Source organism: Lygodium microphyllum, chromosome 9 (assembly GCF_053477565.2).
Source record: "Lygodium microphyllum isolate KBCC chromosome 9, Lygodium_microphyllum_v1.1.10, whole genome shotgun sequence".
NCBI classification, from domain to species: Eukaryota; Viridiplantae; Streptophyta; class Polypodiopsida; order Schizaeales; family Lygodiaceae; genus Lygodium; species Lygodium microphyllum.
Genome location: NC_141143.1, coordinates 76056458 through 76073294, shown reverse-complemented (window position 1 = coordinate 76073294; position 16837 = coordinate 76056458). Strand labels below are relative to the sequence as shown.

General features: G+C 37.2%; 1 protein-coding gene across 2 annotated transcripts in view; it reads left to right on the top strand.

The window, feature by feature from the left end:
• LOC148031199 (putative protein phosphatase 2C 40) overlaps window positions 1-10989 on the top strand; it is a 37811-nt gene extending 26822 nt beyond the window's left edge. Inside the window, exon 3 of one of the 2 annotated variants that reach the window (XM_087684732.1) lies at window positions 10480-10989. In XM_087684732.1, coding sequence (XP_087540858.1) covers window positions 10480-10607 — 128 coding nt within the window. In that variant the 3' untranslated portion in view covers window positions 10608-10989. Of the gene's footprint in view, window positions 1-4860; window positions 5312-10479 lie in introns of those variants that run through there. The other variant, XM_087684733.1, reaches the window with a different exon arrangement.
• Window positions 10990-16837: the final 5848 nt, after the last annotated feature.

Genomic DNA, 16837 nt, shown 5'->3' with positions numbered 1-16837 from the left:
TAAATATAGAATGTATAAAAAATTTTCCCTTTTTGATCAAGTGGAATCCCCACATTCTCTTTGGTAGAGCATACACATTTAAGTTTTGGTTTCATCCATCTTTTGTAAAGGCTAAGGATTCCACCACTCCTCTCCAAATGTGCATCAACATACATCTCATAATTTTGGGAAATTTGAGATTTGAATTCACTCCATGATTAATCACGTACAAGTAAACAAACTTATGCTTACATTGTTTAATAATCACAACCAAAACTTTCTTTCTACTTTGTAGCAAAAGCCCTAACACTTGAGGTAATGAGCAAATAATTTTGCATAATGAGAACTATTAAGATAATGCCATGATAATAGTCTATTCAATAGAGCTTATATGTTCATAAATCCCTACCTAAGACTAGTAGCCACCATATACAAAGTCTTATAGACCCACTAGGCTAGTGGAAGTTTGGTATCCCAATCCTTTCGACGATATTCCACCAACTTGGTTAGAATTTTGCACAAAGTCTTATTGGTGGATTCTACTAATCCATTTGGCATGGGGATAATAGGGTGAGGACTTCTTATGAATAATAAGAAAAACCATTATGAGCTTCTTAATGACCTTGTTGATGAAATGACCACCATGGTCACTCACCAGTTCCATTGGGCATCCATATCAATTCAAGTTATCTTTAAATAGACATGCAACGATCGAGTTGGCCAAAATATTTTTTAAGGGAAAGGCTTCAACCCACTTAGTGCGATGATCAATAGTAGTTAGGATATACATATTCTTGGTCTTGGAAGTTGTTGGCTTAATTGGCCCCACAAATCAAGGCTTCACTCCTAGAAAGGCTCCAATGATAGGATCATATGTAAAGGGAACTAAATTTAAAGCCAGGAGTTGTCCCAAGCATTGGCAGGAATCACACTGCCGAACCCATTTTTGCACATCACCATGCATTGTCGGCCCCCATAGGTCTGCTTATGCTAAATCTTTTGGATGGTGATGTATAGAGAGAAGTGTCCACCCACCACCCCTTGGTGGGCTTCTTCCATGACTGTAGCTTGTTCCATAGGGAGAACAACTCATTGTAAGACTCCTGTGAGTGTCTAATGATACAATTGGACCAAAATGCACTCGAATTGCCTGCTTCACAATGCCAAACGCTTGTGATGATCTGTAAGTAGATGATTTGGTGCCTCACTAGTGGTAAAAAAGACTAACATCTCATCATACTAGGTCTAGGGTGGGTTAGTCAGAGTGGAATCCAGATTAGCCTTTGTTGCAAAGCGTTGAGTATCGAGAAAGTCATCCTCTATGCCGACCAGAACCTCTCGTGAATCTAGTTGGGACAATAAATCTACCCCCAGGCCTATTCACCACCTTGAAATCAAACTCCTCAAGTAAAAATATTCAGTGAACTAGGTAGCTAGTGGTATTCTGTTGCTTCACTAAATAGACCAAAGTTGAATGGTCAACATGAAAGACAAAAGGATTCCCCAATAAGTAATTCTGAAATTTCTTAACAAATTAGATAATTTCTAGACACTTTTATTTGGTGACAAAATAATTTTTCTCTACTGCCAAGAGCTATTGGATAGCATAATAAATGGGTTGAAACCAACCTTTTGCATCCTTTTGCATTAAAACACTTCCAATTGCATTGTCGGAAGCATTAATGAACACATGAAAAGGCTTATTCTAATCTAAAGGGGTCAAGACTAGGGCTTTGGAAAACATTAATTGAAGGCATCAAAGGGATAAATCTACATTCGCATCACAGTTGAAGGCAGACTTTGATACATGGGCTAGCCGATTCAAAGGAATGGCCACATTGGCCAAAAGGCCCAGATACCGACCATGCCAATGAACCTAAGAAACTGTAGCATAGTAAAGAGGGAGGTTGATATCATGGTCTACATAACCATCGTTACCTTTTGAGGGTCAAGAACAATGCCATGTCCCGAAATAACATGTCATAATAACATTCGCACGTTGATCAAGAACACACTTTTCATGGGAATAAGACTCAGGTTGACCTCTCGACATAGTGTGAGACATACTTGGAGATGTAACAGGTTAAGAAGAATCATTCTGAAGACATTAAAGTCATAAAGAAAAACCCTCATGAAATCAGTCAAGTAGGGGTTGAGAATCCCCTGCATATCACATTGGAAGGAGGTGGGAGCATTTTTAAGGCTGAACCACATTGCAATAGAAATAAACACTCCCCATATGTGATAATTATAGCTGTCCTTGGTTTATCTTTTAGGGCTAATCAAACTTGGTTGTATTCACTAAATCTACCCAGAAAAGAATACATCTCATGCCCTACCACTTCATCCAGTGTGCTATCCAAGTAAGGTAAGGGAAAGGGATCAAGATTGGTAGCCTCGTTAAGCTTTCAATAATCCAGAGATTTGGAGCTTCTTATTCTTGTTGGGCCTAATCATGATCAGGGATAGCTTCTCTACTTGATCTACTAGGGTAGTGAATCTGACCTTGAGGAGGTGGTCCAACTCTTCTTTAACTAACTTGGCCATATGCGGATTCATTCGGTATAGTTGCATCCAAACACGTACAACATCCAACTTAAGTGGAATGCCATGTTAATAGAACCAAGAGTCAAGGACCTTCATATCCAGGTAATCCTAGGCAAATACATCTTTAAATTCGTTTAGAAGCTCGATCAACTAAGTCGAGAAATCCAAATCTAGAGATATGTTAATCTTGACTCGCTTGGAATCATCCTCCATGACTAGGGTGACCTTTTGAAGTCTAGCTTCAAATTTCCTTTCTTGTCATAGGACTTCTGCCACGTCCGATGTTGCTGCGGTTGCAATTGCTTCCCCATCATTGGCTTCACCCTCCGGATTCTCCTCTAGAGTAGATTTGCTGGTTCACCATTCAGACCAAAAAAGGTGCAGGATCGCATTCCATTTGCTTGAATTACTTGCATGTGGGTGAAAGTGATAATTACTACTGATCCGGATTCACTATCCAACAATACATCATTGAGGACTTTGCATTAACATTAGATCGAGATGACCGGTATCGTCGTTTCGAAAATGGGACCTAGTGGAGCGGTACGCCTTCTGTACTTTCTTCTTTAGGGTTGCTGCAGTCATGGCGGCTACCTCCAGACTACTCGATTGGGTTGAATCATCTAGAGATCTAGAAATATTCCAGTTGTTGCTGGCAGGTGGGTTCCCTTCCATCCCTTACCATCCTCCAGTACGCGCCACCGAAGTCCGAGTATTATACCAGCACACCTCAGTATTATGAGAGTAGCAACTTTACAAATACCACACCATCGCTGATTTAAAACTGCATTTAGTAGCTAGATGGCCCAAATTATTGCATTTAGTACACGAGATTTTTGGTGGAAAATTTGTGAGTGTCCTCTAAGGATTTGCTACGCATGTCCTTCTTCTTGCCAGACTTTTTGGGCTTCTTATCGCCCAGCTCCTCAAAGCCCTCATCATCATTGCTACTATCTTCCTCTATGGCTACCTCTGACTCTAAGTCGCTAGACTCAGAACCATGATTTTTGGTTGCAAACTTGGTGGTATTCTTGCTTTTTCCTTTCTTATATTCCCCTACGACCATGGCGACCTTGAGATGCAGCTAGATCTTTCGTTGCCAAGGCTTTTTGAAGCGTCTCAATTTAGACGATGGACGTACATAGCATGAAGTATCTCTCTATTTGGCTACTGTGCTTGCGTAATATGCTTGAACCTTGAATTGGGCGGTAGAAGCCTACACAGTAGACTCACCTTGCTTGAATCGCACAACCATTCCAGGTTCTCGATCTTGCTGGAATTGCTTTGCAAAGGCTACTTGAGCTACAGCCCAAGTAGCCCAACCATGCTTTTCTGCCAACCATGGTACATCCTTCCTCCGTAGGGTAAGATTCAGACCCATTGAATGTCAGGAAAATAAGACAACTTGGCATGGCTTGAGCCACCATCCAAGTGGTAACTAGAATGCTTTGAGGTGGGATGGGCAAGACCACAATGGGTATTGCAGAAGAGAAATACTTCCCCACTAATTTGAGTAGGGTAGAGAGAGCAGTCGATTGAGAAGCTGAAGGGGAAGCACGGTCTGATCTCGGCAGAATCGATCATGATTGAGTTCGCAAGACAAGACCGCGGAGGGGTATACTTTGCATCGATCAGTTCCTCATCACAGAATAAGGTAGGAAGCCAGGAACTTCAGGAGGTGCTTCCCATCGCTGCTACCTCTACCTAGAACATCGCCCACACGAAGGGGTAGTAGGAGGCAATGATGGCCCCTTAGAGCATGTGCACATGCAGACGTACTCAAATCAATGATCATCGTGGTTGCCAAGTGTAATCGGGTACAAACATCGCCACAGAAAACAATAGCCATAGATATTCGGACCCTACACAAAGAAACACCAACATGGAAAATACTTCATATTGCAGAAAACAAAGAATATAATACAGATCAAAATGCACTTCCATTTCTCGGAGCACATAAGTCCGAATACAAAAATGTACATTGTTTATCCATAAGTTGAGTACACTGAATAAGATATATCCATATAGTAGTGTAGTTGCACAACAAGCCAATTGGCAAATATAAATGGCACAACTATATGCCTCTTGACCTTTCAACACTCCACCATCCAAAACATCTAGTCATCACTATGTCTGCCCAACAGTCTATTTCTCTTTGGGAATTTCTAGGTGTTCATGAGGAATATGTTATTATCTCTACATCTATTATTAGGTGAGAAGAAAGTGAATTCTTACTATTGGATTCCAATGATAATGCTAGCCCCTTTGACTATCTAGGGCGTTTAAATAATATTGGAAAAGGATATGTCATCAAATGCTTGGGTGGTGTTGCAGATTTGGGTGTCACTATGGTACAAAGTTTTGAATGGTTAATGACTGAGTTTAGGAAGAAGCTTGTAAAGGAGAAGGCATTTCATGCTTGGTCTATCTAGTACGATCATTGTGAAGAAAGCTGGTTATGATGTTGATTCAGCTTTTTAATACTATTGTTTCCCCTTCTCGAATAGTTGTTGAAATGGGAATCTTTTATTTAACTGCTTTAGCTAGTCTTTTGCGGGTAATAAAGTTCAATTGGCCATATCTTGGGATCATCTTACTACCCGTTGAAGTAAAGTAGATGTGATACTTGAGGCATTGCATGAGAAGGTTGTTAGATTGGCCTATCAACCCATCAAAAGATAGGATTTTGATTAGCCTTGAGACATTTTGATGTGAGAATAATTTTATAACAATAGAATTTTGTGTGGTAAATTGAAGGGCATTGATTGTTGGGATCTTCATTAATAGGAGAAGATTAACCAGTCTTAGCTTGCTTAGTATCTTGTAAGTACTTGGAAAAAAGTGTTGGATGAGCTCAAGTGGTTGAGTGACAAAGATCAGAAGGGTGATAGTTCACTTACACAAGTTATTTGGCTTTAGATAGAGGCCTTCAATTAAGATTATTTTCCTATTGATGCTAATCATAAACTCTCAACAACCTTAATGCTTGTACGTGGAAGGATGCTTGGAATATGGCATCCTTAGTTCGTAAGTCGGTTGAGCAATTGGCCTTATATTATAGGCTAGCTAAATCTAAAAGTAATTCGTTATAATTAATTGTGTTGAAGAAAAAAGAAATATCCTATTGCTATTTGGGATATAGAAATCATGCATTGAAATGGTGGGTATCAAATACTAGCAATCCTATTAGTCTTCTTAAATATAAAATATATAATATTCTATGATGATAGGTGAGCTTAGTTGAAGAAGAAAAGATTCATGAGAGAGTTTGATAATCTTATGTTTCAGATAATCGTAATAGCAAGCAAATTGTCTACAAAAGATAGAAAGTTTTTGGACACCTCCAGTTTGTCCTTTCTATAAGAGGCATTTTGTCCTTTCTACAAGAGAGTTGAAGAAATTGTTAAAATTTTGATATGGGATAATGGATTGCCTCAAGTTTGCCTCAATTTTGCCAAGATTTAAATATTCTTGGAACATGTTAATGAAAATGATGGAAAAAACTAGTTTATATGTCAATCTGAGCTAGAAGCCTTGCCTTTGTGATCTAGGAAACATGAACTGACTCATGTAGGATTGGGCCATTCTAAGAGCATTATTGTGTAGAGAAGTGTGGCTATGCAAGACTAAGACTCTATTTGGAAAGTGAAGTAATAGGATTAGAGTTTGAGATTCGTTATGTCCTAAGTGAATGATGAGATATATGCCCTTTTTGATATTTTGCGAAAAACACTAGCTCTTCCAAGATGGTCAAAAAGTTGCTTGTAAAAATATCATTATTTCTTTAGACATATTATAGAACATATGCTAATATCTCCTATCATACAAAAAAATGGATTTACAATCATGGCTAAATCCATGAAAAAGACTTTACAAATTATGCCTCTTTGTCCCCATAGCAAAATAAGAAAGTATTAGTAGTTGTGACACTTGAATTTTCTAGAGCTCTTAAAAGTTAGTCAAAATTAGCTTGAATATTTGAGTGACTAGTGCCCTAAATTGTGAAGCTAAGAGAGAGAGAAAGTAACACTTCCTTATACCTACACACTAATGAGAGCTCCAATCCATTGCAAAACACAATACACCTCAAGGTAAGAGAGATATAGAATAGGCTAGTGCTCATCTTGAGCTCATATACTAAAACACATATATACAACTTCAAGAAATCTTGTAGCTCAAAATCCAAGGTGTAGCATCATACTTTTATGGCCAATACTCAATGGTACATGACAAATAGAGGATGTGTCCACTGACAATTGTTATTGGATGAAGTTGATAGCCAACACACCAAGAGGATAACTCCTAGGAAGAGACAAACACATTTGAAACTGCAAACACAAAGACACTCAATGAGCACTCAACATCATGAATAATTGCACCTTTATATTCATAGTCTTCATAAAGGAATACCAAATTGTTCGTCCATAGTTTACAAACCAATAGAATAAGCATTACAAGCATTCACAACTCTACAACACATAAGTAGGTAGATCTCCAAGAAGAACGAAAGGAATTACACTCAATGGGTAGCTTTGATACCTCCATAAGCATGCTTAGTCTATGCCAAACTACAACAAATGCAACCTTAGTTTCAACAATACTTCTTCACATAGTGGAGAGTCAACTCTTGACTTCTTTCCGCATAGACATAGCCAACAAAAAGGAGCACCTTCATGGGGACCTTAAATCTTCAACCCGTAAAGAATTATGCTCAATGAGTAGCCTCCACACCTATACAAGCATGCTTAATCTTGGTCAAACTCTAATGAACACAACCTTAGCTTTAGCAGTACTTCTAGCCTCTGTAGTGGAGAGTCAACTCCACCTTCTTCATAAGTAGGATGAAGGCGACACACATGGCCACCTCCACAATCAGCAACACTCACTTTAGAGTGGTGGCAATAGCAACAATAGCATGGTCTACACCACGATCTTTACTTTAGGAGGGTGACAACCTATTCTCTCTATTATGGTCACCTCATGACCAAAGCAACCTTTATAGGCCCGAGGTGAAACAATATTTAAATAAAAGTGGCCCAAGGCCTACTTTAAATTATGTTGTTGCAACCATAGAATTCATCACCAATGATGTTGGAAACATCACCAAAATACATAAACTTTTCATTGTAAATCATAAGCTTCTCTTACTACCTTAACATTAAAGGTTAACATAAAAGCTGGGTCTCCATTTCACATTCATATCACTTCATGATATCAATACATTGTCCATGTAAGTTTTTGAAGCTTGAAATCTTGTACCTTGTTCCCATACTATCTCATCCCTTAGGACATCCATTTATCTTGTCCTCATCAAAACGAGGATGAAAACTCTTAGTCTTGTATCTCCAATGACTTGAAATCTTATATGCTAGTAGATTGTACCCTTATGTGATCTTGTTTAGCTTCATAATGATACACCTATCCTTGAACTTAACTCATTGAAGCTCAAGGTCTTGCATTGACCATAGTATTATTCTCTACTCAAAACTCATGTGTGAGGTGTTCTTTATTAGAATCTCTACATGGGACTATGGATATGTGACAAACCCATGGATTAGTCATGGTGAGAGTAGAAAAACTTGGTTTTTTGCCTTTCAATAGGCAATCCCTGAATGGTTCTAACAATAACTTTTATTACATGTCCCAGGGTACTGTTCTAGGGTTTTTTCCTTATGATTAGTAGGATTTTTCCTTGGAGATGTGAATAGCTAAGTTTGAGATAGCCTATTTGAGGTGTGAATAGCACGAGGCGTTTTCTAGATTTTAGCCTATTTGGATCCTAGGTGGATGTTTTTTGAGTTGATACCCATGTTGAAGATGATCTCACAATGTTTTCCTTTCATACCATGACCTAAGGATGATGATTGCTTTGATGCCAATGGTAAAGATGATCCCATGATGTTTTCCTTTCATGCCACAATGGCGCATCCATAACCTAACTATGATTATTGATGCTAGGCAATGCTTTGTTGGAGCTATGTGGTAGCACAACACCATTCATGTTGGAGGGTAGGCTAATGAGATGACTAGTTTTCTATGGCTAAGACTCTATTGGCTATGTGTTGTACTTTTTGGAGGTGGCCACCATGAAAAGACACAACACAATGAGGATAGGCTGCCACCTTGTTGACTTGGATTTTGAGGATGATTTTGTGGTAGTCATGGAAGGTGTTTCCACTATCCATTGATTGGTTGTCACTATACAAGTAGAGTACATGTGTATGTTTGCCTTTCTACTTGTGAAATAAGTGGTGGTGTTGGTTCTTCTCATGTGTGGGTTGAAGCCAAGGGTTGACTCTCTAGTAGGAGGCTTGGAGCTTTGAGTTGGAGATTGTGTATGTGGAGATTTGAAGATGAAGGAATCTTGTGTAGGTGTGGAAGCTACAAGTTGAGTGTAAGTCCATGCAGATTGAAGTTAAAGATCTCATCAAGGGTGCTACTTGGAGATCTACTTGCTTGAGTTAGCAATGCTTATGCTTCTACTTTGTGAATGATGGGTGGATATTTTGGTATTTCTTGATAAGGGCTACAAGTGCAAAGGCATAATTATGTATGCTATTAAAGAGTCCTTTTGTCTTTATAGTTCCTTGTGTGTTGTATGTGCTTATGAAGCATCCTCATGGTGTGTTAGCAGTCAAGTGCATCAAAGAACAATTGTAAGTGGACATTCCCTCTATATACAACATACCACAAAGTGTTGGCCATAAAAGCATGTGATGTTATACCCTTTTATTTGGGCTAAAGGGGTCTTGGAGTTGTATCTATGTGTTTATATATATATATATATAATGGCATTTTTGTATGTCTCCTTTGCTTTGAGAAGTCATTGTGTCTTACATTGGAATACTTTCCTTGAGAAATACAAGAAAACTTGCTACTAGAATCATCAAATTTTCACCTACAAAATGGCACAAAACTATCTCCGCATCTCTCATCATGACTAATCCATGATTGGTCTCATATCCATAGCCCATCTCAAGGTTAGAAAAAAGGTTCCTTTCTATATAATAATAAGTCATCAAAGTCATACAATTTATACTTGGAAGTACTTGTTCATATGCTTCAAATTAGACTTAACAAATTTGCATTGTTAGGCATAATTAGAGGACTTACAATCCACATTTAATGATATCCAACCATATAGGTGCTCATAACATAACTTCCCCTACAATTAGCGAGGCTTTTAAATGCAGATCATGTCATCTCAAGGCATTCACTCGTACTAAATATGCTCCCTATTTAGGACATCTATAGAGGTACACCCACACACATGCACATAGGTAAGAAAGCTATATTAACATCCTCTAAGACACCTCAAAAGACATGCTATTAGTGTAAACAAAAGATGTAAGAATTGTAGTTATGGTTGATATTAAGGGTGCCATTGGTACAAAATGCAAAAATATATGCTAAAGTTACTCGAGTTACTATGTATATTTTCACACTAAAGTATGGTTCTACTGTGATGGTTTTAGCACCTCGATAAAGTACCAATTTGTGCTATTCTATAGTCACATTCATTTTAGCAATTTTATTTGTCATGCTTTTGTTTATGTCTGTGTGATTTAATTGCTTTATAATGTGCCATGGGATCATCTAATGAAAGTCATTCTTTTCCTTCAATGGTTTTTCAAATTCCACGTGTTTCTTTGTGCCACTTGGTTTGGAGGCCTTCTAGTTGTTTAGGGGATTGAATATTCTATTGTAATGTAGCTTCATTTACTACTAAGAAAATGATGGATAAAATACATTGCTTATTTATCTTCTTGTGAGTCACACACACACACACACACACACACACACGCACGCACGCACGCACGCACGCACGCACGCACGCACGCACGCACGCACGCATGCATAGAGTGTGTGTGTATGTATTAGATAGGATGCAAATTTAAATTTTTTGAAGGTCTACAGGAACTTTTTATAGTAATTTACTTTTTTTTTGGCTAGGCATTACGTTAGAAGATTTGAAGACTATACCTATTGGAAGGAGGAGAACATACCATGATGATGTGACGATCATGGTGGTCACTCTTGGTATTGAGCAAAAGACTTCATCAGCATCGATAGGCTCATGAGTTAAGCCCTCTATAAGATCATATCCAAAGAATAGATATAGCAATTACTTTAAACTTGATTGCCGATGTTTCACAGAGAATGAGTATACAATTTTCAAAATGTGAGGTGTTGTGACACCTCATTACACAACAAAAGTTGTGATTTTACTATAGTTTTAGAAGAAAGTATATGATTCAAAATTCTTGTCTTCTTTCTTTAGCTCTATATGTACATATATTAGAATCCATTTTATTACAATTTTGACAACTTGGTAGTTGTCTTCATCTTGCTTTGATGCTACATTGATTGAAAGGAAAGGGCTGTCATCTTCTCCCTTTTGTTGTAGGATTTTGGAATATAAATTTGATGCATCATGTAATTTTCATGAGACATTGATAAATGATTATATACATGTGCTCCACAATTTGAGATTAGATGTGATGTAAATAATGCATTTGTGGCCATTTTGAAGTGACATGATAAAAATTGGGACTATATCTCTTGTAAGTAGTGTCTAAAGACAAATGTTTTGGTACTTCTTAATAAAAAGTACCTTGAAAATCTATCTAATGACGCACCATGACTTTATGGATTTCAATTTGGACTATATTTGGTGTTGGTAATTTTTGATAGAAAGAAGTACCTTGAAAAATATCTAATGAAGCACCACAACTTTGTGAAATTCAATTTGGGCTATATTTGTTGTAAGTAGTATCTAAAGATAATTGTATTGGTACTTCTTGATAAGAAGTATTGTGAGAAAAATATAATGAAGTACCATGACTCTGGATTTCAAAGGTGTAAGGCTTTTAAGACTTGGAAACTAGAGAAGAATTGGGGGGGGGGGAGCTTTTGTAGATAATATAACCCTAATATTGCATATGCTGATTAGATGCCTCCAATGACAAACTAATGGTAGTTGTGTAAATTGTTAAAGCCTTTTTAGGTGTTAATGTTTATTGTGAGGATATGCTTTGATGAGTCTTTTTTAAGAAAGCATCTAGAAGCTAGGTTAGGTTGGGAAGTTTAGTCATGAAGTGAATTTATTTGGAGCCCTTTGGGTAACTTAGTAGTATATCAATTTGTTATAACAAATAAAATGAAATGTAGGTAAAGTTAGTTGAAAAGTGGAAATGTCATGCCGCATCTTGGATGGACATGTTGTAGGTTTCTCAAATCCCCACCTCTACCTCCAACTGCCCAATGCTGTAAGGCCCCCAAATGATGGGAAGTCATAATTTGAGGATAGGATTTCCAATATAGACATAAGTATTAAGAAGGGGTCTACCCTTATGAGATGGCCTATGTGGACTAGAACATTTGGGCAAATGGGAAACCTGGGGGGTCCACTTATATGAAATCATTTAAATAACATGCATTCAAAGGGTAATAAGAATACCCTTTCTTTACATGCTATAAGGCCTTAAAATGACCCCCTTTTACTTTACTAAACTTACGGACTTTTTTCAAATTGTAATTAAAAAATGCCTTTTGTAAATATAATCCTATAAATTTTACTGAGTATATTACACTTTCTTTCAACTCATGTTCCGTATCTTACATGTTCTATAATGTGGACCCCCCCACCCCCTGGATGGGAATTAACATTTAAGGTTAGTGCACACTCATGGAGGCTAGGATATCAGCCTCACTCAGGGGTCCCACGAGACCTAATAGCCCCCTTTGTGAGCATTTTGAAGGATGGATCCTTAGCTTGATGATATACCATATATTCATTGGATTAATACATGTCAATTTAGGCAAGCAATCATTGGAAGATTAGTTAGCACTAGTAAGATTTAACACAAGTAGTTTGGCCACATTCAATTTGCTATAGTCAAAGAGATGTAGATGACTAGGATTATAGTACAATTACCTAAGTAAGGAAGCATTGTAAGCATGTGAAGCTTGTCTAATGGACAAGTAACAAAGAATGTCAATTCCAATGAAGAGTAATAAGACTCCACCAAAGGTGCTATGTATTGCTTTCTCAATGTGGGTTTAAGCTTTTGGCAAGTTTGAATAGGCTTGTGGAGAATGAAAGAAACAAGGAGGTGAATAAATTATGTACCAATGGATGAGGATAATTAAAATCCAACAAGATGATTGTGTATTACAATATAGAATTAATTTTAAGGATAATGACATCAAGCACCACCTATATGCCAATGTAAAATGGAGACATGGATCAATGAAATGCATTATCATGGAGATTGCATAGTGTATTCTGAAGGATTGCCAACAAATTTTTGGGTTGAAGTAATCCACATGGCTATATATATCCTCCATTGGAACTATGCTAAGGTGTTGCAAGGAGAAACACATCAATAATCTAGTCTAGTAAGATGTGATTGAGGTTAAGAATATTATTTCTAGTCCTAAGATGTTCTTTGTGAAATAGTCACATGTAGTGAAGCAAGAAGCACATTATCAATAATTATCAAAGTTATAGACCCTATTCTTAAACGAACTACTAAAGTTCTTATAAAGGAGGGAGGGAAGGGGGGGGGATCTCATAGATGTTCAAGTTCCTCAACCACTACATCTTCATTTGTTGCTTCAAGGGTGATCACTTTCCATGTGGGAACAGTAACTCTTTGATGACAATAATCTTGGTCCAACAATGGAGGATCCATCTCAATGGGCTTGGGAGGCCAACAATGATAGAGGAGCAAATAATAACTTTTGAACACAATATAGTTAACATTTTGTTCAATATTTCATCTTGGGAGAAACATTTAATTTTTTTTCAAAGAATCCCTAAAAGTTACCTATTTTTCATATGAATTTTCAAAACCATATGTTTTTAGTCCATTTTCAAAAGTTTGTATTAAAAGGGATTAATTGTCTCCATTCTATTAGAATGGTCCTCCTCAAAAGTAGCCTAATTTTGAAAGGCAATATTAAAAAACTATAAGAAGAATATAATTGTTATCAATCATATGAAACTTAGTAATTACTATGAGATTCCTCATCATTGTAAGATATTAATTTGTCTTCATTTTTCTATTATGTTGCACCATTTGTTCATTGGCTTTTATCCATTCACTTGTTGAACTAGATGATGCATGTCCTCTCTACTATCAACAACATTACTTTCATCTAAATGTGGGCATTGCTATTCTAAGGCTAACTTTACTTCTAGTGCATCTTCTTTCCCTATGTTCATCATGATCAATGTCACTATTGTCATTTTCCAAACTAGAGATTTTATCCTTTAAAATTGGGGCAATTGACTTTCTAAGATGTCCAATATTTGTAAGGGTAATCATACTTATATATTCACCTCATAGGGTTTCAATGTTCCTCTATGTGGACTTTGCTTGCTTTCATTTGGTTTTGGTATTTTCTATTGACTTCATGGTTGGTGTATACCTTCATGCTATATTAAAAACAATGAACCTTTATAGAGCAAATATTCACTACAAACATGATAGTATATAAGATAAATATCAAGACTTTAAGTCCTCTTAAACACAAGCACTCATTTAAAATGAATTTCTTACCATATAGACAACTAATTTTAGTGTACAATGCTTTTGTATGATACATAGCATTTCAGGCCATGTAAAAGCAGTATGTTCAGATAAATGCTTAGGAAATGTGCTAAACTTTTGATCAAATTTAGTTTTACTTTTTGCAACACTCCCATGTGTATAAGCATATCAAATAACAATATGATCTTTATCCTCCAATGGCAAATAAAGAATAGGCACCAAAGCACCATCCTAGTTGGAGTATACAATATCGAGAATTGTGATTCTAAGATTAGGATCACTATGAACATCTGGATTATTGAAAAAGAGTTTAGAATGGACTCTTCCATTGAATAGAAGGAAGCCCACTTAAGTATATTTGAATAAAGTTACTTCACATAGATCCTTTAGAAGATCAGTATCAAGTAAGATAACCACATCACTCCATGATTACTATTTTCAATGAGTTTGTAGTGTTTCCTTTGTCCTTACAAATTTCTTTCAATCCCTTTATTCTTTTGTTGGACTTTTAGATTTGCATAGATGTTGTATACTCCCATTCTAAATTTCCTTCATTATATGTAGTAAAGATTCCATCACTAGTTTTGTGATAGTATGGTGGTGTTTTTCACATGATTGGTAACTTTGCATTGAAATGTGTTAGAATGTCCTTGACATGAATTTAAGAATGTCCATTGATATGCATTGACATATTTTGATGCAAACATCAAAATATGTTCTGATAATATACCAATGCAAATCCAACAAACATTTTGATGCTAATATTGATGCATAATCCAACATTGTGCAAAATAAAAATGGTGAAAACTTTCTATCTTTATTCATTTCTACAACTATAGTAACCAAGAAAGTGTGTGCAACATGCTGAGATAAGTGTCCTTCTTTCCTCCATTTTCATTCGTGTTTCCTTCTTTTTCTTGATTATCTCTTCCACACATTTTTAAAAACCATGGCTTCAAGGTCTTGTTTATCTTCTTCACACACACACACACACACACACACACACACACACACACACACACACACACACACACACACACACACACACACACACACACACACACACACACACACACACACACACACACACACACACACACACACACACACACACACACACACACACACACACACACACACACACACACACACACACACACACACACACACACACACACACACACACACACACACACACACACACACACACACACACACACACACACACACACACACACACACACACACACACACACACACACATGCACGCACGCACGCGCATGCACATGCACACGCACACACACACGCACATAGAGAGAGAGAGAGAGAGAGAGAGAGAGAGAGAGAGAGAGAGAGAGAGAGAGAGAGAGAGAGAGAGAGAGAGAGAGAGAGAGAGAGAGAGAGAGAGAGAGAGAGAGAGAGAGAGAGAGAATCATCCAATGTAGGTTGCTTTGGTTGATTTTTAGCTATTTTTTTCATTGTTATTATGAAAATTGTATGAAAGAGAGAGGGAGGGAGAGGAAAGAGTGAGGTGAAGATAAAAAGAATTAAACTTTAGCAATGTATCTTGTGTACAAGTATTGCATGTTGCTTTCCTCTCTTCTATTTTGTTCCTTTGGTTTTAGAAGAGAAAAGAAGGGTGGGAGAGAGTGGGGGCAAAGAGAAAACAAATGATATTTGTGAATGTATATTGCATAGGTGGTTAAACTAGAGAAACCCCATTTTTAAATGTCAAATCAAGATGAATGGAGGGAGAACAAGGGTGAGAGAAGAAAAGTCCATTTGTTGATGAAAAAGGGGTTCTATTTTCTAAAATCCTACTCTCTTTTTTGTACAAAAATTAAGAAGAATATTGGGGGGAGGAGGAGGTAGGCAAGGTGAAAACTTGGTGAAAAACCTATTCTTTTGTTAGAAATTTAGACATCTTGGTTTCATGGTTGCCTATATGCTAGAGCACATGATATTTGAACAAGATTGCATGGAAGTACCATCATGAGAAATTTGTGCCCGAGCTTGTTCTCGAGCCTATAGTGGGTATGTGTCCTATTTTTCATTATATATCTCTATTTTTGAAGTATATATAATGAGACATTTCAATATATAAGTATGTAGGGTCAAAACTAGGAATTATAAATCTATTCTATAAAAAGTACAAAAAGTTAAAAAAAGAGAGTAGGATAAAAGATAAAGGGAGCGTGTAGGATTAAATGTATACCAACTGTTATAAGGTAGAATTATTGTAACATACCCGCCTTTATTACGTGATGCGTAACGTTTTAGTAGTCACCCAAAGTTTACCTTCTAGCTATCGCCATCATACTCTAACTATAATGATTAGATTTTGTCCAACTCTATAACCCTAGGTCTATCCTGTAGGGAAAGCATCCTGCCATTACCCACAAAGGACCCACCTAAAGGTTCCTAATTGACCTAACAGTCACCTGTCAACAACTAGCTCACATCCGAAGGTGTCCTTTGAGAGGCTTCTTGTCCGAGCAAAGACTACTATTACCCTTGGTTCATGGAGTACAACACTTTTTTCCAGTAGCAAACTAAGGATTTATGAAATCCCTCGTAGTGCTGTGGCACAGCCACCGTACCTTTCCCCTAAGATAATTTATAGTTCGGGCTCTGAGACCAAACCCTAGGTAAGTTAGCGAATTAGCCCTTCCTAGAGTTTCTTCCTAGCGTTTGTTTTTGGGGAAACCTCTTGGCTAACCATGGATGGCGATGGCTAGAAGGTAAACTCTAGG